General features: G+C 42.1%; 1 protein-coding gene across 2 annotated transcripts in view; it reads right to left on the bottom strand.

Annotated features, from left to right (window-relative positions):
* IGF2BP1 (insulin like growth factor 2 mRNA binding protein 1) overlaps positions 1-23,808 on the bottom strand; it is a 92,291-nt gene extending 68,483 nt beyond the window's left edge. Inside the window, exons 1-2 of one of the 2 annotated variants that reach the window (XM_061589301.1) lie at positions 22,904-23,808; positions 21,233-21,293 (exon numbers count right to left, since the gene is read on the bottom strand). In XM_061589301.1, the coding sequence (XP_061445285.1) occupies positions 21,233-21,293; positions 22,904-23,078 (236 nt within the window). In that variant the 5' untranslated portion in view covers positions 23,079-23,808. Of the gene's footprint in view, positions 1-19,799; positions 19,820-21,232; positions 21,294-22,903 lie in introns of those variants that run through there. The other variant, XM_061589302.1, reaches the window with a different exon arrangement.
* Between the last annotated feature and the right edge of the window lie 80 nt (positions 23,809-23,888).

Below are 23,888 nucleotides of genomic sequence, written 5' to 3' on the forward strand. Positions count from 1 at the left end.
CTGACTGGAAGCCTTGTGACTCATGCCAGGAAGGGAGGCATATCATATGCTAGGCCAGGTGCCCTCCAAATGTTGAGGGACTACACCTCCCATCATCCCTCATAATTGACCATGCTGACTAGGGCTGATGGATTCCACTAACATCTGGAGGGCACCATGGTGGCTATCCCTGTGGTGCCAAGCGTCTGGGAGACTGACGAGTCTCTACCTGTGTGGCATTAGGGACCAACATCACTCAGTAGGCTTCATGGCTGACTGGACATTTGAACCTCCCCAATCCTTGTCCAGCACTCCAACCACCACACAATACTGGCTTTCAATGTTGATCTGAGTGCCTGAGAAGATGGAGGCAGTCCTGAAAATATCCCACACCCCATGTAATTCAGGGCTTTAATGATATAGGAAGCTGCCTTATACAGAGTCAGACTACTGGTGCATTCAGTTCAGTATTGTCTACACTGACAAGCAAGGGCTTTCCAGGGTTTCAGGCAGGAGTCTATCTTTCCCAGCCCTACCTAGAAATGCTAGGGATTGAACTTTACACCTTTCACTTCCAAAACATATGGTCTACCACTGAACTACAGGCAGTTACAATAACTTTGAAATGATTCCAGAAACAAACTGATACCCAGTGCAGATGAAATAAACCTGGCACTATGTACTCCATGCAGTGTACACTGGATATAACAATCTGGTTGTCACATTCTGAACTAATTGCAATTCCCAACCAATTCTCGCCAGAGAGTGTATTTGCATTATGTAAGCTAGTCGGGATGTTACTAAACCATGAATGATTGTAGCCCAGTCTGGGTTCTTCAAGTACAGATGCAGCACTGGAGAAAAGTGCTCCAGATTACCTGCTGCCACCTGGGCATCCAACGGCAGCAACAGATATAAGAGCCCCCGCCATGCCATGAACCTAATGCCAAGCAGTAATACAGCCCCATCTTCAATAGGCTCTTCACCCAGCCCCCTAACCAACCACACACCTCATCTTCATCTCTTTGCCTACATCAAATTCATTACTGACCCCACACACTCCTTTAGAACACTGTATGGGATCAGATGGAAGTGGGAAAGGAGAGGGATGGGTATCATCAGCATAATGATGACAGCCCAAATCTCCAGACAACCACACCCAGCAGTTTTATGTAGAATGTTAAATAATATAGGAGAGGAGATGTATCCAAGGTACGGGGAACCTTTGGCCCTACAGACAGTGCTGAACTACAATTCCCATCAGCCTCAGCAAGCATGGCCAATGGCCAGGGATTACAGGAGCTGTAGTCCAGCAACATCTGGAGGGCCAAAGGTTCTCCACACCTGATGTATCCCTAAGCACCATACGTGCCAAAGAACCATTTGCCCATTGAATACAGCTTCCGTGCCCTTTCCTTTTTCCATTACTCTCCCTCTTCACTTGCCTCTAATTCCAGCCCTTCCCAAAATGAATCAAAGTTCATTAGAAATCTGGATCTTGGGTGATGAACTATGCAAAGCATATGCAAATTTGCCAGTGCCATCCCCTGTCCCTGTCCCTCCCAGGTGCATATAATGGCTTTCTTCCAAAACTTTTAATAATAGGTGTCCCTACTTACAGGTAGGTAGGTAAAACTTTATTGCCTAGCCATAGGCCATTGCAGGACACACATTCAATATACACATCTCTTCACAAAGTAAAACAATTACAAAGGAACCATATAACCCCTTAATTATATCCCCCTCTATCAAATTGAATAGACTGCGGAATACAGAGGATACAAAAGAACAACTCCCGATTCCATAATAAAAGATCAATACTACTTGTCTTCGGCTGGCCCCTACACAAGGTCCTATCATTCAGTTAGCATACCGACACTTGTTCAGCTAAAAACTTCGCCTGCAGCTTTTGCGCTGCTAGGGCAAATAGGGCAACCCTATGCGTGATTCCTACTTACAGGAATTGTTATCTAGGTATACTGGAATTTTTAACATTGTTTTTGGTCATTCAGCTGATATATCTTTAACAGAAGCTGATTGGTGAATGTTTTAGAGGAGTTCAATAAAAATAATCCTTTGAGGTCATTCTTCCCCCTGCCCTCTGCCCCGCTGCTGCCTTCCACACAATACTGGCTACCTGAAAGTGCAACATGTGAACACAGCCCAATTGTAACATCAAAGGAAAGCGGGTGGTAGCTACAAAGAGGAGGAGGGGACACACAGAGGAGGCAGGGAGACACACACACACAGAAGCAATGAGTCAGCTGTGATCAGGATTAATAGGAAAGAATCAGAACACCACCAGCTGCCAAGTTAGTTTTACTGGAGGCCATTGCATGTTGGAAGGAGACAGAGGAACAGAAGCGTGCTGCAGGAACAGCCTTGCCAGGTTTTATAGGGAGCTCCTTCCAGGCATAAGAGGCAGTGTTTGGGAAAGCAGGGTGGCAGCACACAGGCCAGCATGCCATAACATCAAATGCTGCAATCCCACAGGAAGCCACAGAGCTGCCTGGACTTGGCAGGGCTCTGGGAGAAGCCAGCTGCAGTTGAAAAGCAGGCACGTGCCAGGCTGAAAATCCAATACATGGCACAGAACACTGTGATCTCTCTTTTATTCTCTCATTCCCCTGTGAATAAAGCCAAGTCTCTCAAAGTGTGAGGCAGGCTTCCCAAAGCAAAGAGACACAGCTCTGATGAGAACAGCTTTTGGGTCCTCTCTGGACCCTCTTTTTTTTTGGGGGGGGGGAGCTTTTATATATGCCATGATTGGCCCAGAAAGGGAAGCGCTTATCCATACTTCCCTATCCTTGTATTTCATTTTGTGCAGGACTTGCAACAAAATGTTTCAGCACAGAGCACTCCTGGTTCAGGGTTCGAACCAGCTAGTCAAGCCAATTTTTAAGATGCTACACTCCATTCTCCCCCCATCCAGTTTTCTAGTTTTGCCCCTAACAGCCAGCATTTCATGGCCACTAAGCATGTTGAGTCCTAAATAGGCTGTTTCTTTTTTGGGTGGGGGGGGGATATTTTTTCCTAAAATAAAGAAAAAGAAAAAAATGTATTTCTGCAAACCTTGGGGTTCCTGCAAGTCTGATGATATCTCCCTCTTGTGTGTAGATGGTGTTTTGGCTCCATAAAGATCAGCACTTGGAAAATGAGTTCACTATTAGCATATAGGGTTGCAGCAATTTTCTGAAATTTCTGTATTCCTCTATCCTGCTCTTCTAAGTTTTGTTCTGCCTTCTGGTGACACTGGGATGATGATAATTCAAACTTATTATTCAGATAATTCTCAGGAGGGCAAAGCAGATTCAGACACACACTTCCCTTTAAAATCCTGATATATTATGACTGTTTGCTCTGGTTTTACTTATTTTATTTATTTAAAATATTTTATACCACTGTGTACTAAAATCACAAAACAGTGTACCAAAAAAACCAAAACTACAACCAGCACATATATAATAAAAACAGAAACAGTAAACCATAGTAAATTAAGAACAATAGTCAGCAATGGCTTGGGAAAATAAATGGGATTTTAGCAAGCACCAAAATGCTATCAATGTTGGCTCCTGTTGCAACTCAGAAGAGAGCTGTTTCCATACAGAGAGTGCCACAACAGAGAAGGCCCTCCCCCGGTTGCTGCAAGAAGGGCCTCTGCTGGTGACACCGCAAACAGGAGGACCTCACTTGCTGACCTCAGTGACTAGGCAGGATAATATAGGAGAAGGTGCTCCCTAAAATAACCTGATCCCAAGTTGTTTAGGGCTTTGTAAATCAGCACAATAACCCTAAACCTGGCTCAGTGGCATATTGGCAGCCGGTGCAGCTCTTTTAAAAAAGATGATACATGTGCATCATAAGGTGCATCAGTTAACAGCCTATCTGCAGCATTCTGCACTAGTGCCAGCTTCTGGGCGACCTTAAGGGCAACCCCACATAGAGTGCATTACAGTCATCCAACCTTAAAGTTGCTGGTGCATGGGTCACAGCAGCAAGGCAATCCCTTGTCCAGCTACTGTTGTAGTTAGTGCACCAGACAACACATTGATCTATCAGCACTCCCACACTATAAACCTGCTCCATCCTAGATGGGCGACCTATCTGGAGCAGATAATTTGCCCAACATCTGGACCAAAGAACCACCAACCCACAAGACCTCCATCTTGTCAGGATTCAGTCTCAGCACTGACAAGTACCTTGGTGCACATCCATAGGCCTCAAAAGCTGAATCTTATCCCACACAACTGAACAAGACAATGCAATAGACACCTCATCTGAACCTGTTTCAATAACACCATGCAACCCACTGCAGAGGTAGTTGCAAAGCGTCTAGCAACCTTGTCACAGCAGGCTTCTAAGGGCTGAAATGTCCCGTTCATGGGGCCGAGTTGCACAAGCCAGAACAGTGCTGCTGGACAGCTACACAAGGATGCAATCATGGCAGCAAAGTAAGGCGCCTTTGCTTCCTTCACCACCACACAAAAGGCACAATTATGCGCTCAAACCCACGTTCAACCATCTTTGCAGTGAGTTCTGCACCAAATGCACTCTAGCCATTATCTGGCTTCCTTTGTCATCTGCAGCTCCCCAAGGGAGCAGAATGGGCTTTACAGGGCCAGAGAGGGCCCTCAAGAGTGACTGTATAGATGGTGCATTACATCTCACCATTCCACAGCTGGACTCTAGGGCCTCAAGAGAATGGCCAATTTTGTTTGTTGGAGCATTCAGGAATTCATCAGATTCCATAAGTCTCCGGGGGCAACCGGCAATCCATGGCTAGTGAGCACACGCAGTCCTCATTGGGCTATTTCTTCGGGGGTGGTGGTGGCTCATTTCGCATTTTAACATATTTCTTGTACTTCTGCAAACCTTGAGGTTCCTCTAAGCATGTCAGTACTTGTTGTTTGTTGGTGGCCATATTTTGGTTACCTAATGATCAGCACTTAATGTCCAAATTCCCTGTTAAGGAGAGTGATTACATTTATATTAAGCCATTTCTCCAAAGAGCTCAAGACCCCCTACATATTCCCCACCCCATCTTATTTCCATAACAACCATGACGTAGGTTCAACTGAGACATAATAAGTGGCCCACGGTCACCTGGTGAGCTGTATGGGGATTCAAACCCTGGTCTCCCCAATTCGAGTCTGACCCTGTAACAAATTGTTTAAGAGGTGGGCGGAGAAGGAATAATAGCAGGATCTTGAACTGGGGGCATTTCCAGGCAACCTGTTTATTGAACATTCATCTTGACCTGTTTGCCCGGAGATTAGATGACATGGGCTATTTAATGGGCATTCATCTTTATTTGTTTACAGGGAGGTTAGACAACACTGCATCAACACAAATGTTATCCCAGAATTTCCACTGCATTGTCCCATCACTTTTCTTATCGCAAAAGGTCTGATTTTTTGGAGAAGCAGGATTGTAGCACAAGATCTTCTAATCCATTATAATTGCTCAACCTGAATTTACCAGTATGTGACTGAATGTGACCTGAAAAAAGCAACAGTCTAAAAGCGTTTATGACTATGATTCTTAAACACATATGCATCAAATGGGACAAGCCCCCTCGACCCAAAAACTAGCTGGATTTGCTTGCCCTGATGCTAGTCCTGGTACAACAGCAGATTCTTCCAAGAACCCATAGACAGGAGAAGGCATAGAATTTCATTTTTGTTCCCAAGAGAAGTAAAGGCAGGAATTGGGATTTTGCTGCAGCTGTTTTGGTTATAGATTCCTGAAGAGGTAGCCATGTTAGTCCACAGCAGCAAAAGGAGGCTTGAGATATCCTCAAGAATAAGTAAAATGAACTCCACAGGTTATCCTCCCTCAAATGATTCAAGGGGTTCCCCTTTCAGCTCTAACGGCATGACTGTACCATAAACTTAGTTGTGCTAACACAGGTTCAAATGGCATGATTAGCTTCCCCCCAAAGAGCCCTGAGTAGCAAAGTCTGGAGAAGGTGTAGAGAACTAAAATGTGTTTCACAGAACTGTAATTTCCAGAGCTACACAGTTATGACCGCTAAGCAGGTATAAAGGTGCAGGGCAGGTTTGCCCTAAAATGTTATGAGGTACAACTGAAACTACTCTGCATGTTCCAGATGCAGAGGGGTTTAAACAAGGTGGTTGGTGGTCACTTCTAGGGTTAAAAGTAGTAGTCAATTGGTGTAATTTAAGTTGATTAGCATTTTGTAGAACTAATTTATTGCACATGAACTGGAGTCTACAAATGTGCTTTCTGTCACAGATGAACCACCTAACTCTGGCAAATGCGACAACACACCCCCATCCCATTTTCTCCAGCTTGCTGGTGGGAGTGGGGGGTGTCCTCCTGACAGGCAGGTAACTGCTACCATGAATTTTGCAGGGCTATCATGGCTAGCCAAAATTTGACGACTGCTATGAACAAGTATTAGTGCTGAAGTGGTTTTAACCATCAACACATCCTTCCTTATTCTGGCAATGAATTCAAAGGAGGGCTTCCCCAAAGGATATAAATGGGATAAGGATGCAGTTCCACATGCATTGCTAGCTTATTGATGTGGGGTAATTCATTCTCTCTCTCTCTCTCTCTCTCTCTCTCTCTCTCTCTCTCTCTCTCTCTCTCTCTCTCGCTCTCTCGCTCGCTCGCTCGCGCTCGCTCGCACGCACGCACGCACACACACACACACACACAGAGAGAGAGTGCAGATCTTTTTCGTGCACCCGGTACAGCAAGTCTGCACACATAATTCTATTTCTGCCCATGGAGTGTGTTGGCTACTTTGGGAAGCCTGACTTTCCCTTATAACTCTGTGGACAGCTGGACCGACAACACCCCCGTTCCTTTGCTACTTACATAAACGGAATTCTGCGACAAGACTCTTGCATTCTTTTGTCTGCCACCAGTGCGGGTTATTACATATCCACTGCGCCCACCTCAATTTGTTGTTATGTGTGTGGGCTTGAAGCCATTGCGGCAGCCAGTCAAATAATTAATTTCATTCCTGATCATGTCATGCCTCTCGAGTGTCAGCTGCAATAAAATAAATGACCCATTTCCTGGAAGAGCAAAAGGGCTCCTGGGGGAACCTCCTCCCCACCTCCATTTTTAAAACAAACTTGAGCTTTGCCTGCTGTTGCCCTACTCTTTTTCTATGAGGCATTGGACTCTATGAATAAAGTTGGAATTTCACAAACACACAATGCAAATCCACAGGACCCCATGCTGACAGAAGCTGGGCAAAGAGATGAGAAAGATGGTGAAGAGAAACATCACAGAGGCCCAGAAACAGGAGAGGTTGAATACTCCAGGGTGGCTGGGGAGAAAAATAAGAAGAGAGGTGGAGGCCAGCAGCAAATGGGAGCATCTACAGTAAAATTGATAAAGGCCCATGTGCTTCTTGTTAGGCAACGATGCAGAGAGGTGAAGAGGCGCTTTTCACACATTGATTTAAAAGAGGCACTCAAAGCTGTGGTCCCTAGGCTGAAATGAATACTGGTTATCTGGCAGTTGATCCCAAAAGGTTGTTACAATGTGACAATAATTCACCCTTGCACCAAAGGGATCAGATAATGATGTGCAGACATTAGCCAGTCGCCCAGGGTGTTCACTTCTGAGGATGTTCTACCACTCAAGCCACTCTGAACAGGTGGGATGGCAACATTTTTGTGAGATGGAAAACCATCTGAACTCAGCTGCAAGGCTGAAATAATGTCTGATGAAGTTCTTGGCTGCCTGAGATTTGGCTTTAAACATTTTTAACATGCTTCACATACTGATATGCTTATAGCGCCATACATATGCAGTTGTTGCTCATTTGTAGCATGGCATCCAGACATCTTTCCTCAAGGAAGCCCATCTGTTTCGTGGCCATTACATTTTCACACAGCCAAAATTACAATATATTGTTGCTAGGGAAATTGAATTCTTTCCCCTATTTAATGAGGCCATTTCAGTTTAAAAGTGCTGCTGGGAGTATAGTTGAGCAAGCACTGCAGGAATCTACTGGCCAGCACCTGTGTTGTCAGTGATGATGAGTGACCCATCTCTCCTCCAGTGCTCCACTTGCAAGAAAGCTGAAACAGACTAGTCTCAAGGCAAACTGTGAAGCAGTCTCTAGTCAGCTTCACCACACTGCCAGACTGCTGAGTCCAACGCTCAAGGTAATGTCTGAAGATGTGAGAAACTGACAAGGCATTTGTCAGGACTTACTCTTGAGATGAGTCAGTTCCAGCTCCCATGAGTCATCCCTCCAAGGAGGCTTTATCCAGACTTTAAAAACCAAAGGGCCTCATCCCCACTCAGGTTCCATTAACTGCTATCATAGGCAGGGATGGGGAACATGCAGCCCTCCCAATATTGTTGGACATTAGTTCCCGTCAGTCCCAGCCAACATATAATGGCAGAAGATTATGGGAGTTCTCCAGCATCTAGAGGGCCACAGGTTCCCTTTCCCTGCACTAGGGCATTTTTTTTAAGTGCCATCAGATGCCTCAATTCTTTTCAAATGTCGTTTCAGGACATTTAACACATGAGCTTCAATTTTCTATTTTCAGAGAAAATACAGTAATGGATCTCTCCCTTCTGTGTTTAGTTGCCTCCTCTGTCTCCTCTACAAGAAGGTATATGAACTACTACTCAATTCAACAAAAAGCTGAATTATTATTAGCAAATAAAAAATCACCAGAAAGGTGGCTTTATTTGCTTTTGCAGCTGCATATGTTTGGCAGACATATTTTTAAACAAATGTACTGAGCTGTTTTATGGACGCTTGAATATATAGCTAGTTCTCTTTACCTTGGCAAAGCCTGTGATTTTGTTATAATTTATGGTCAGAACAAATAAATGTATTTGCTTGCTTTACCTTTGAATAAAGATTTTGAGATTACTCCACAAAGGCTAAAATGTGATAGAAGTCTATTTTAGATCGATCATCTGGATAAGCCCAAGTGCTGAAACCAAATCTTCCAGGCCCAAGTCCAATATCGCATCCCCTGGGCTGCATTGTAAAATGGCAACAGGCAAACTACTTGCTAGCCTAAATCTCTTAACTGCAACAATATGAAAGAAAAATCCATGTTTGACTAATCACCGTATGCTGGATCAGGAAGCAATCCTACCCTTTTAAGACTGGCTAATGACCAATTGGGACTCTGGTGTGTACGCCTTTGTGTTTGTGGGTGTTGAGCTTTGCTCAACGTACCTATTTGTGCCACTGATACATTTCTATGCTCTCATACTATAGTTCAGTGCAACCTAGATTTTACACAAGTGAACTGGAGGGTTCTGCATGGTAGGAACACAGGAGGCTGCCTTACACCAGGTTAGAGCATTTGTCCATCTGATCCACTATTGTTTATTCAGAGGGGATAAAGGTCTCAGACATCAGCCTTCCCCTTCATCTGTTATCTAATCACTTTTAACTGGAGATGTTGGGGATTGAACCTGGGGCTTTCTGTATGCAAAGCATGTGCTCTACCACGGAGCTATGGACCCTTCCAGAACGATAGTGAATAACATCCACTCATGATGCAAAATCCTGTTACGACTATGTAGTTATTAGGCCATATTAGGCATATGTGAAGCAGTAACCATCCTTTGCTTCAGACGTCTTGTGAAGACTTATCTTTTTGCCAAGGCTTTCCCTGAGAAATAAGATCAGACCTGTTTTATAAGTCTGAAACCCCTGAATTCCTATTTCATTTATTTGTCTTTATATGCTGCTGTTTATTGGTTTTAGGCTGAATTTTTGCTTTAATGTTACTAATTTTTTATTGTATACTGCATAGAGATTTTTCACAATAGTAAGCAGATTATATGCCTTTAGATAGGTAGGTACGTAGGTGGGCAGGTAGGTAGGTAGGTAGGCAATGCAATCCACAAGCCTATCAAGACACCATTGGTAGATTTAAACCAATTCAGTTTTGCTGAAGGAATACTGCTTTGAATCCAAGGAATACATCTTAACTGATCTGAGGATCAAGTTGAGAGTTGTGCCCTTTTCATCTCTAGTTGCTAGATCAGGAGTGGGGAACCTTTTTGGCTCCATGGGCCAAATTTGACGGGAGCCGGGGCTGTCCAGCTGTCAATCACGTAGAGTCAAAATCCCTTACGTGAGGTTCTGAAGCACCCAATAGCCAGCTGGCTTCTCTCTCGTGCTTCCTACAGGAGTGTTCCACTCCAACCCCCAACCCCACTGCAGAAAGGAAAGAAGCTTGCTTTTTAAAATGCAAGCATGGTGGTAGCAGCAGCAGCAGGAACGAGCCTATTCCATGAGCATAATTTAACTCCTGTTTGTCAGCTGAATGGGGGTTAAATCTTGCTGCACTGGCAGCATGCGCCCGTTCCCTTCTGCGAACAGGTACTGGTAGCCAGTGTAAGATCGAACCCTGCTCTCCCACCGATCTGCTGATGCTACAAGTGACACCAGCTGATTGACAGGTGGGTGTGGTTTCAAGAAAATGGCATCATGGGCCAAGATTAGCCCACAGGCTGGAGGTTCCCCACGTTAGTGCTAGAGAATAGGAAACTACACATACAGAGTAAGCTCAGGCACCTCACTCCTTCAGTTATCCATCTCTGATTCTTCAACGGTGTGAACAGTCAAACTAGTGTAGACTGTGCCCCAGTCTACTCTATATCAGAGTTCTCAAGCTTTGTCCAGTGGTAGCCTCCCAAAGTCAATAATGAAATCATTTGAGCGTACATTCACTGAATTGTAGTCTTACAGAAATCTGATTCCATGTGCTTAAATTAGGGGCGCGGGGGGGGGGAAGGGACAGGATTGCTGGTAAGGTCTTTAACACAATTGTCCAAGAGTTAGCTGAATGACTTATGTAAGCTGCCATGTGTCCCAAACTGAGAACTCTAGAAGCTGGACCTGGAGTCCTCTCTCCATCACCATCTCTGGAACAGAGAGCTCCCGTCCCATTCTTTAGTGTGTTATTACCACTGCAGATGGCCAGGATAGGAGTGTACCAATCAGATCAGCAAAATAAGGTGACACAAGAAGCCAATAAGGTCAAGGAGCTTGGTCCTATAAAGCTGCTGGCTCTGGGCTGGCTTCTCAATCTGGACATCTCGTTTCCCAGACACAGATCAGGGTGCTCTTAGACTGTCCATCCCTGTTTGGTTGACTGCCTGCCTCTGGACCATCAGTCCTGGCACTAACAGAAAGTGCTCTAAGTTTCTCCACCTTGTTTTTTTTTTAAAAAAAAATGCTCTCACTTCTCTTTCTGAATTACTTTATCCTTCCCTCCCCCCAGCATTTGCCTCTTTAGCTTATTTCTCCCCTTATGGTTTCCTGCTCCCCTTTTTAATGTTCCTAAACAAATTCTATGTCCCACAGTAAGAAGGTACATAACATTCTGTTTTCTAATGGAGCAAACGAACATATGTGAACAAAAATACAGACTCTATATGATTCACCCCATTCTGTTGGGCACTCTGGAAATCCCATGAGTAAACTTCAGGTGCTATCTCTCAGTGGAAAATATGAGAAAGGTGCTGTATGTGATGTTTGAAAGACCTGCCTTTTTTCATGAATTTACTGACTAAAGCCACCAGTGTCAGAACCACAATTCTCACTCGGGGGGGGGGAGTCAAGTTGGAGCCACTAAGTTAGCTATACTTAGTTCCCATTGACATCCATGGGTCAAGTTTGTCCTGACTTAGTTTAGGTCCCATGGATGTCGATGGAAACTAAGGATAATCCAACCCTACAACTTCTCAGGGGTATTAGGTGTGTAAAGATCTGTGTAAAGATGTCTAGCCATGTAATATTACTATATACATTTGCATTTAAAACTGTTGATTCTGTCTACATGTTGCTCATTTTATTATGTCTGCTGTTTTTAAAGTCTGTTTATTGGTAATTTAAACGGATATTTGATACCATTTTGTATAAACCTGTTATTTTTTTTAATTAAGTGATATATAAATTTTGCCAAATAAATAAATAAAGATCCCCAAAATTTCCAGAGCCTTATGTCGACTACCAGTTGTCTACCGGGCCCAATTCAAGGTGTTGGTGTTGACCTTTAAAACCCTATACGGTTTCGGCCCAGTTTATCTGAAGGAACGCCTCCAGTATCACCGATTATGCCGCCTGACGAGATCAGCCTCGCAAGACCATCTCTCGGTCCCACCGGTGAGAACAGCTAGGCTGGTACGGACCAGAGAGAGGGCATTCTCTGTTGTGGCCCCCACCTTCTGGAACTCCCTCCCTTTTGATCTCAGACATGCTCCCTCCCTGTCCAGCTATCGCCGAGCCTTGAAGACCTGGCTGTTCAGGCAGGCCTACAAGATTGGGACAGATTAATTTTATGTTATAACTGAATTAACGGATGGTTTCTTTAGCTTAAAATTTGATTATGTTGATGTATATGGATTGTTTTTATTCTTGTTGTTCGTCGCCTAGAGTGTCCCTAACCCGGACAGATAGGCGGCTGAAATATAAAATTTATTATTATTATTAATTTATTATTATTTATTACCACCACCAGCAGAACTGCCAGCAACAGCCTTCTCCTCACTTGGGCAGAGGTTGGGTCTCAACCGCAGTAGAAGGGCTCCCCTTCTCCCCACTGCAGCACTCAGGCCTGCATCTCATCTCATCTCTCCCCCCCCCCAACATACACACCATCAACAATGGGGGGGAGCGGAACAGTTTAGGATTGCAGTCTTAATCCACAGCCAAAAGGTGTGACGTACACTGACCATAAACAAAGATAAAAGAAATATAAATCATATGTATGCTGGAAAGCCCTAACGAAATTAATCGGAAGCTGGCCCTACATGCTTTGCATAGGATCTTAGACTCCACCACTACTTTGAAGATCTTCACGGATTTGATTTCACTTCCCATTATCTGAATTTATTTATTTATTACATTTATAACCCACCTTTCCTCCAAGGAGCTCAAGGTGGTGTACATGATTCTGCCCTCCCCATTTTATCTTCATAGAAACCCTGAGAGGTAGGTTAGGCTGAGAGATTAAATGATTCAGAACTAAATCTACTGTTAAGTTAAATAATTCTCTTACATAATTAACAGATGATTCTTATATGTTTTTTCACTTCTACTTCATGTTTACTACTTCTTGTAGCCAAACTGGGCATTGTTTACTTAACATTTGTACAGCGCTTTCAAGTGTTCAAATCAGTTCACACGCATTATCTACTTGCAATCCTTAAACCAACCCAGTAAGGCAAGTCAGTATTATTATCCTCCATATCACAGACTCTGGCTGAGAGAGAGTGCCATGCCTAAGGCCAACTAGGAAGTTCATGGCAGAGGTGGAATTCAAACCTGTGACTTCCTGATTATAGTTCAGATTCTTAACAACTAGGCTACAGGAGCTCTCTGACTGGGCAATGCTTTAGATTCTTTCTCCTGTCTGTGTTCTCATAATTCTCCTTTGAGGTAAGTCAGGATTATTTCTATTTTACTGACACGGTACTCAGAATGAGAAATAGTGATTTGCCCAAGACTATTCAATGAACAAGAATCTGACTCAGGATTTCTCAAGGCAGTCTATATCTCATTGGCTTTCCGCCAATCTTGTGTGGATGCATATAAACATTTTTCCCAGCGCAAAGTCAGTGGATACGTACAAGTTGAATTAGTCTTATGAAGGGTTCAACACAAGGCTGGAGCATGACAAAACATGTTTTAATTCAACCTCTTTTCTAAGATTATCAGGAGGCAGCTTTGTCATACATACGTTGAACTAGCAGGGAAATGGGATCAACGAAAGCCACAGAAGAATAAATGTGTATTTTTATATCTAGACAAAATGTTTGTGTGAATTCATCCTTAGTCCCAAAGACTCCAGAGAATGGCAATCCTAAATCCCACTGAAATAAATGAGACCAGCACTTAACTGTGGGCTTCAATCCCACAGATATAAAAGCTGCTGTGCACATCCAACTACCTCTGAACTGTGTCCACTGACTACAGAAGTAATAAACTGATTTAAATCCAATCTTAAATTTGAATCCTTAATTGGATTGTACCCGACAAATTCTGGGGGAGCCAATCCCATTAATCAAGAGTCCAGTAGATGTTTTGAATACATCTGTACCCCGTCTTTAAGAAATTGATATGTTTTAAGAAGGAAGATGTTCTTAAGTACTCAGCAAAAATGGATGCTAAGCTACTTTGCACCATATAAAACAGAATCCTTAATTTTCCCTTGTTCCAATATACCACGGAATGCACCGTTAGAGATTATTTCAACGATTGCTGAAACCTAAAGCCCCTGACATCTCCCACAAGAACTTCCTAAAACAGGATCACCACAGATTTCGAGTAGGAAGCTGCCTTATACTGAGTCAGACCACTGGTCCATCTAGACCACTGCTAGTCTCAGGCAGGGAACTTTCCCTCAGCTGTACCCAGAGATGCATGGATTGAACATAGGACCTTCTGCAAGCAAAATATTTACTCTCACTGAACTATGGATCTCCCCCAATGTGATCAATGGAAAGAACTCTTCAAAACACATACACACACAATTAAACACAGCAGCCTGTAACAGACATGTACAAGTACCTAGCTAACTCACGTACAAGGACCTAACTCTCCAGAGTACCATGCATGCACTCAAGAGTTCCAGTGCCCTACATTTTCTAACTATCCACTTGGCAACTAAATCCAAGGGGAAGCAACATGGGATACACAGAGCAGCTGAACCATGTGTGAACTTGAGACATAAACAGACTTGACAGCCAGTGTGGTGTGCTGGTTAGAGTGTTAGACTGGGACCTGGGAGTTCAGGGTTCAAATTCCCACTTGTCCATAAAGCTTGCTGAGTGACCTTGGGTCTGGGTGACCTTGGGCCAGTCGCAATCTCTCAGTCTACCATATCTCACAGGGTTGTTGTGGAAATAAAATGAAGAGGAAGGAGAACAATGTATGCCGCCTTGAGCTCCTTGGAGGAAAGATGGGATACAAATGTAAAATATTGATTAAGGACAGAGAGGTATTCAACATGAGAATGTTTGTTGGGATGAGATACCCATTCTCAAAAGATTCTTTATGAGACATTCAGTATGGTACAGTTCTTTGCAACAACAACAAAAATGAAACACTGGCTTTAACTACAGTAGCCATGTTAGCCGAGATTTAGAACACATTCATGATCTTGAGTACCAAACAAATTGCCCAGCTTTTCTTAGATCCACAGTCAGTATCAAAGACAAAACTCTGATGTTCAAAGAAACACTGAGGTTCTGATAAACAGAAACTGTTTATCCCATAGAATGGCAAAAACAACAGCACATGCCACCTTCTTTAGGAACTTTCTGGAGAAACTGCATGACCTGATGTTTACGACTTTCTGGAAAAAATTTCCAGAGAAATAGCATGCCCTGTTTTAATCCCAAGCAGGAGCATTCTTATTCAAGATTATAGAAAATGAAAACTAGTCAGGTGACGTGATCCAACCTCGCACCAGCAGATATGATGGGATTTCTCTTCCTCCTGCAGCCCCTCATCTGCTCCAAAGGGTCCCCCATCCCTCTGTAGAATTGCAGGGGGGAGGGGAACAAGGGGAATTTCCATTTGTGCAAGAGGAAGTTAGTTGTGCAAGTGGGGTGTCACAGTTGAACATCACACTAACAGTGCAGTCCTAAAATGTTTATTTAGAACTACTTCCTATGAAGTTCAATTTGACTTGCTCCTAGGTAAGCGGACATAGGACTGCAGCCTAAAAAACTTCCAAACCCAAAGGATCATCTCAGCCTATTCTAAATTGGTTGAAAGGAGGTCTTCAGATATGCTCAGAAGTGCACACTAAACAGGATCCAAAGAATCACACAGCAAATCTGTGGACCCAAGGGAAGCACAAGGGGGTTTCAAAAGCTTTGGAGAATGACATGGGCAAGCCTACCCCAACCTTGTGCTCTCCAGATGTTTCAGACAACAACCCCCATCAGTCTCAACCAGCACAGTTGCTAGCTGGGGCTGATAGGAACTGTAGTCCATCTGGAAGAGCACCAGGCTTGAGAAGCCTGAGATGAGGGAATCAACTGTTCATAGAAAAGGACACAGATGCCACTGCCCTGAGTAAAGCAGTCCTTTGGCGCCTGGTTGTATGAATTCTGCCTGTATGGACAAGTACCTTATTTTATTGAGAGCCAGTGTGGTGTAGTGGTTAAGGTGTTGGACTACGACCTGGGAGACCAGGGTTTGAATCCCCACACAGCCATGAAGCTCACTGGGTGACCTTGGGCCTGTCACTGCCTCTCAGGCTCAGAGGAAGGCAATGGTAAACCCCCTCTGAATACCACTTACCATGAAAACCCTATTCACAGGGTCGCCATAAGTCAGGATCGACTTGAAGGCAGTACACCCAACCAACCTTATTTTATATCATGGATGCAGCATCTTAGACCCCAGGCATCACTGGTAATGCACAAATAAGACAACATTCAGTCATGTAACTCTATTTGGTGTTAAGCTGGAAGCCAATTGCAATGAAGAAACTTCTTTATCCCAAATCTTTAGCATACCAACTGTTTCTTTTTAGAGGACATCAACTTCTAGGTATCATCACATCTAGAACCAGTCATCATTTGGCTTTTCTTCTAAAGCAAATTTTTTTGGTTCATGTGTCACTACTCTTCTAAATTTTCCCACCATTTCCCTCTGACTTATTTTTTTTAAAAGAAGAGTCATTAATTTTAAAAAGACATGCAGTGCATTCCTATGCATGCTTACTTGGAAGCAAGTCCTACTATATTCAGTGGAGCTTACTCCCAGGTAAGTGGCCAGAAGAATTAAGCCTTAGAAGAAATCTTTCATGACGTCACCAAGAGAAACACATTCCATTCATATAATCAGCAAGTATGTGCTGAGAAGGCTACTTATTAGTGACCAATATCATCTCCTAGAAGGGAGCTTGAGGTTTATTCTCTGTCTTAAGTATTTGGAATTTTGAACACTAAATTTGTGTTATTTTTCCAAACTTCATCAAATGTTTGGTGGTACAATTCTGGAAAATATCAATATTTCTGGGTATTTTTCAGAGGTTTGGGGAAATTAATTCATTTCTTTAAAAAGAATGGAAGACATTTATTCTTTTAAAAAAATTCCTTACAAACTCAAAGCAAGTAGTACTTACTACTTCTCCAAAACTTTTTTATTTTACATAAGGGAACAAAATCCCTTTTTTTAACCAGTGGAAAAACTGTGAGATCCGAATAGTAAGCAACTGCCCATTTCTTCCCCTCTTCAGATGAAACTGATAAGAACTAAATAGGTGCCTGGAATTCCAATATGGCTGCAATCCTATGCACAGTTCCCCGAGACTAAATCCCATTTAACATATTAGGACACACTTCTGAGTTAAAATGCATAGGCTTGCACTGGATATGTCTATCTAACTTAAAATTTTGACCAAAAATATATTTCTCCAATTAGTTTAGATTGCCCAAAAGGACCATGTCCAAACTACAAAGTAGACACATTCCTTGATCCAACAGGTCTGCTGTGTGCCATGTCCAAAAGCCTGCAGCATGGGATCAACAGAATCAATCTAGCAATGAAGTAACACATGTGAAATAGACACTGCCCCTTGGGACTTGCTACTCAAGGCCTGCACACTGGTTTGCTCACTAGGAACACAGGGATATCTTTGACTTCTTCAAACCCACTCTTTCCATTTTTATTGTCACTTATGATACAGTGGGACTACTTTTGCATATCTTTAGCACATTTAAATGAAAGCTTTCGGCATGATTCAGATATTCCACCTTTCTTTCTTTCTGATGCATACAAATGTAATGTTTGTAACTCTTTTGCTGGGAACTGAACAATAACAAATCAAAACCAAAGATTTTTGTAGATTCTTCCTTTCAGTTTAAGGCTGCAATTCTAAGCACTCTTACCTGGGAATTAAGCTTCATTAAACTCAGTGTGAGTTACTTCTGAGTAGGCATGCACAGAATTGCACTGTTAGTAGTTTATCTGTTGAAAGGATAAAAAGCTCACAGATGCCTGATCTTTAGCTAAATTTGTACAAGACTACACATACATCTGTTATAAGATCAAAGATTTCACACATTGTGTTACAAAGGACCAAACACATCTACTTAAGATACTACATATGTATTGACTAGGGCGCTATGCCTTAAACAAATTTTACCATAATTCTACAGAAATTATCATCAAACAATCCTAATTACTATGTGTGTTATTTTTGTACATAACAAAACTTAGCTATACCTGTGGATAAATTATCATAAAACCACACATGCAACATCTCCCCATTAGTTAGAATGTTGACTACTGAGGCATAATCACTGTTTCCTTAGTTACTAAGTTTCATTCTCTCTAGGCTAGTCACTTCCAGTCTTCATATTTGGAATGTTTGCTTGATGGATTCACTTAATTTTCCCTCCTCTCGCTCTTATCCATTGATATTTGTCCTTGTCTCCCCCACCCCTCAATTCTATCCACTTCAATCTTTTCAGTCTCAGACAACCCCACCCGTAACCTCCAAACATTTCTTAACATTCTTGAGTCCTTAAAACATCTTTGAGGTTGTTTTAATTAACCCTTTCCATTACCAAAGGAATTTGCTGACTTTTTAAGGAATAAAATTGCAAATTTTCCCCAAGTCCTTTTTTCAATAAACTTGTAACTGAAAGCACACACACCAAACACACAAAGTCTTCTTTTTATGAATCTGCATATACTTAGGTTGCAAATCAGAGCATACTTTCTTGTAAGTAAATTCCTTTCCAACAATGGAACTTTAAACATCATCGTTAAGATGGAGAGGAAATATTGCAGTCCCAAAAAGCTTTGTAGACCCAACACTTTTTGTATGCAGTTCAGTTTTTCTAAGTAGGAAATCCCAAATTCATTTACTGATATGTGTATCTCATATATTATGAAAATAGTAACTCTGTGCTTGGAATCTCAACCTTTATTTGTTGAATCTCAAAAATGTTGTTTAATATGTCTCTGCAACAACCAATTCATAAAAGGTAACTTAAAATGAAATTTGAAATCATTCACAATTTTGGTGGAGATATCTATCCAAGACCAACAATTTCCCCACAAGCCTGCATCTGTTTTAATTATTATTTAAGCAAGCCAGGTGGCACAGTTTATAAATGGTAGACATGCCATGTCAGTGTCAGTGGAGATAATACTCATTCCTATAAAATCATTCCCTTCATTCAGTCTGGGCATTTTTGCCTGTTTCTAGTTAATGAGATTCAGTAAGCCAAGCTTCATTTTTTTAAAGTGTCATTTTACTTTATTTCAAAATAATTACTGAAAGGACACAGATTAACATGCCTCCATTTTCCTAAATTTTTCTATACGTAAAAGCTGACAATCTTTACAGATTTGGAGGGAGGGGAAAACAAACACTCACCAGCCACTTGTTATTGAGATTGTGCTAATCATATTTAATTAACTAGTTCCTGTGCTGGGTATCATTCCAAACAAGACAATAAAGTCTCAAAACAAGTGAAAGAACACACACAAACCCTATAAAAACTCAACCTTACTGAGTATACTTTTTAGGCTATCCTTTCTTGTTCTAACACCTTGTCCAAAGACTCAACATTCCCCCCCACACACACACACAAACACTCTTCTACAAGGAAAAAAGGTAAAATCACTGTAGGGAAATTATTAAAGTAACTTTACCACACTTCCTGAGCACAAGGCTAAAAGTTATTTTAACTGAACCTACAAATAATATCTTGGTATGCAACAAATGATGTCAGATCAACTTATTTAAGGGAGACTTTGAAAACTCCATCATGGTCACTGTCACTGCTAAGAAGCCAGATGCTTAAAAACATACCCATTGATAAGAAGCCTGGAATCTGTTTGATTTTGCTGGAAAAGTATCTCCCTCAAGCAGGTTCAATCCTTCCACTTACACACATTTAACCACAATGTGCTTTGAATTACAAAATCCTTCAAGTGCTTAATTTGTATGTGGTTGATTTCTTAGCATTACCTTCAAGTGTTAAGGAAGTCAAGACTTAGTAATTCCTCAAAATCATCAGTTTTCTACACAATTGATTGTTGTTGTTTTTAAAAAAACACTAAAAAGGAAACAAGAATAACCAAGTTCCTTTTCTCTCCCTCCAGCCACCAATCCCAACCCCCAATATTTATTATGCTGTTCTTCATGCTGGAATTGCCTTCCCAATAATCTTTCTCCCAATTGTCATTTAAAACCACAGCTACACTATGTACCATCCACAAAGACAGTTACAAGCACTATTGATCACCCATTACACAAGGCACATGCCTGTTGCTACAGTAAAATAAACTATTGAAGAGATTTCTGGACCCTTCCAATCCACAGAAGGAGCTGCAGGAAGTCATTCACAAAAAAATCCTCCATCAGCACATTCTGCTATAAAGTTTGAAAGTCCAAGAAATAAAAAGAAGTTGTGATGTCAATCACAAAAAAGAATATATTTAACTATAGCAACAGATACTCAGTTTCATCTCACCCCCTTTACCTCTGTTTTGGAAACAACTCTCTGAAAAACTGGAATTCACACTGAATTGTGGAAGAATAGTGCATTATGACGTTTGTATCTCCTAGATTTCACATGAATGAGGAGTAATTGTAACTTTTCTCTAAACAAGGCTGGTGATGTTTGCTACACCATGCCTATCTAAAACTATCATATTTGAAGCAACCAAAATACTAAACAAAGATGAAAAACATATTAAATATGATAATACTACATAAAAGCATGGTGAAATAACTACATCTCCACCAAAGTACAAAGTTTGAAAATATTCACAGGGGCAACACATGGAAAACCAATACATTATTTTCATTTTAAGAAGCTGGACCAGTAGTACACACTTGATTAATATTAGCAGGAAAATTAAACAAAACATAAAAAGGTTGTTTTATATATATCATTCGTATAATAAATGGCATTGCAGTTTAAACAATAGAGCTTCTGCCTCCAGTTTTCAGATTCTCACTGAAGTATCATTTTTTCTCCTTCCCTTTAAGACTTCAAAAAGTTACTTTAAGAACACTTTGGGTTGAGGAAAAAATAATCAAGTTGGCCACCAGACTCTTCCCCCCCCTTCAAATAGCTTTCTTCTAGTGTGGAGAATGAAAATGTAAATACACTCTGCTCGAAGCCTAGATTTGTCTATACAACTTTGGGGTTTTTTTAAACATATTGTTTTCTTGTTTTCTTTTAGCCATTGCCTCTCAATGTGGAAAAATGTAAAGGAATTAAACAATTGGATTACCTTTGCTTTTTAGGTACTGAGTGTTCAATCTCTAGCTGTTTTCCATGGAGCTCCACTTTGCCTAAAAACACAAGTGTCTTTTTAAAAACATGTACATAAAGAAACTTGGGACACCATTCTCATGCACAACTCAACTTCTACCCTCATTCCTCATATTTTAATTCAATTTTATTGGGGAATTCAGGCAATTTGCACCAGTAATCACACTGATGTTTTCCCCCCTTCTCTTTTCTCTTATTAATTAAAAATAAAACTGGATTTCAAACTGAGGGGGCTAAACAATGGAAGAAACCAAGGAAAGCCTTTCCCAGGGCCATACTTTTTGCATATTTAACTCATTCCTCATTTACATGCTGGAAGATCTGCTTAATCAGAGGAAGGACAAATGAAAGAATGGTAAGGCCTCTTCCGTTGGTTTATTCCACCTCAACTTGCTTGGCTTTTGAGAGCACTAATGCAATTTTTAAAAAAGGAAATGAATGAAAACTGTATTTAGTTGGGAAGAAAAAGTAAAGCCAGAAAAGGTGGAGAAATCTAAATTCTGAGGTGTTCCTTTTGAGTAAAAGGACAAAAGAAATTTGTTCTCAGCAAAAGTCAACACCAGGTTTGCTTGCTAGTTTCTCTGTGCCTCTCTTCTCAATCTCTTAGCAGCATGGCGACCCTCGCGCTACTACATACATCACATGCCCCAGGAAAACCCAGTTTAAAATCAAAATGGCCAAAGTCCAACACCTCCCATTCTTCCATCCCACCTCTCTCTTTTAGAGGAGTCCCCCTCCCAACCCACAAAGCACCTCACATCTTTAAAGTACAAAAATAGAGCATTTGATTGCATGGTAAATCCCAAATGGCCTTGCAAGATGAACCACCGAGGAGAGGGGGAGGGGGTTAATAACAGAACCTCTGTTTCATGGAATGAAGGTTAATGTTTGTTTTGATCGACCTTCATCTCTAGTTAGACCAAGACTGATTTGAGAAGGGGGGCACCCCAAAACGACTTCCTGGGAGCAAAGAGAAAACTGTCATTCTCACCCTTTTCGCATGTTTTCACATTGCTAAGACAAGATTTGCCCATTTTTATTATTATTTCTTTTTCTTTTAAAAAGAGGGTGTTAAGAAAAACACAAGAGGTTTCACTGTTAGAGAGGCAAACACTCCCAGCGGGACAGAGTGGGTTTTTTAAAAAAATAAATAAATATCCGAGCCCTCTCTAGAAACCTAATGGTAGTAGATGGGGCATCCTAGGCCCCACAAGTTATGTATTTATTATGCGAGAAGGAAGACACACACCCCTTGGTTCTCGACTCAGGATCGGGTAAAGAGTGGGAGGAGGGAAGCAAAGTAGTGCCCCCCATCCCACGTTGTGGATGGGAGGGTAGAGGAGAGAGAAATACGAAACGAAAGTGAACTTTCATTGATGACACCACAGAGGCAGAGAAAAGGAACAGGGCGGAAGAAGCACGAGTACGGTAGAAGTGTGGCTGAAAGCATCTTCACAAACCACGTTTTATGGTTCTTTGAAAGAAAGAAAAAAGGATCGCTAGTACTTGGGGTACTGGGTTGTGGTTGTTGATTTTGTGTTTGGGTTTTTTTAAAAAAAACACGGCTGCAGAAGAAAGGGTGGGGGGAGGGAGAGAGGTGGAACAGAGAAAGAAAGAACCATTGGCTTACCAGAAAAAGTTTCGATGGCTTTCATGGCCCATTGCTCATCTGGGCAATCGACAAAGGCGTAGCCAGATTTCACCAAGAACTGGCCACTGAAGGAGATTTTGTGGTCGTTGAAGACTTTCTCCAGATCCGCCGGAGTCACGTTCTCGTTGAGGTTCCCAATGTACAGCTTGTTCATGGCTGATGCGTTTTGCACAAAATGTTGGGTAGGTCCAAAAAGGGAGGGAGGGAGGCACAGGAGGTGGGAGGGAAAAATATATCTCACACGCCGGGTGGGGAAGGAGGGTGATGACTGGTAGGGGGTGAAACTTTGAACAGATTCTTAAAAAAAAAAAAAAGCCTAACCCCTTTCTTTAGAAAAAAAAGTTTCTTATTCAATCTTGTTGGCCCAGCAAGCAGGAAAAGTCAGTTATTTTGGGTGTGGGAAGGAAAGGGGGGAAATCTAAGAGGAAAGAGGGGGAAAATGTCCCCTGTTTTACAGAATCCGTGGGGCTGGTGGGTTTGGATGCAACTTGGTATGGCGGGCTTGGGAAAATGGCTCTTTTCCCCCTTTTCCAGCGACCCCCCAACTCCTTTTGAGTCGCAACTCATGTGTCTCACACACACACACACATCCATACACACGCAGGACGTCTCTGAGGCTGAGGAAGGCTTTGGCGCCGCCCCTAAATAAAATCGACCTGGAAAAATGAGTGAAAATGTTTGCAAGAGGAAGCCACGTGGTGGAGCCAAAAAAAGGACCACCCCTGCAAGGGGAGGGGCACACACTCACACATATACACGCTCATGTTCACGGCAGAGTCCCCCTTTTTAAAAAACTGCAAATGCGATATTTTCCGCTCCTTACCTTCCCACTTAAAAAAACCTTTTCCAATCTTGATCATTTCCTAAGAGAATTAAATCTGTAAGACACTGACTCCAGTTTTCCCCTCCCCACCGCTTTCTTGGAGCTAGGAGGGCTGCAACCCAACCCCCACCCCAAGCCCCC

Source organism: Rhineura floridana, chromosome 11, assembly GCF_030035675.1.
Source record: "Rhineura floridana isolate rRhiFlo1 chromosome 11, rRhiFlo1.hap2, whole genome shotgun sequence".
Classification (NCBI taxonomy): Eukaryota; Metazoa; Chordata; class Lepidosauria; order Squamata; family Rhineuridae; genus Rhineura; species Rhineura floridana.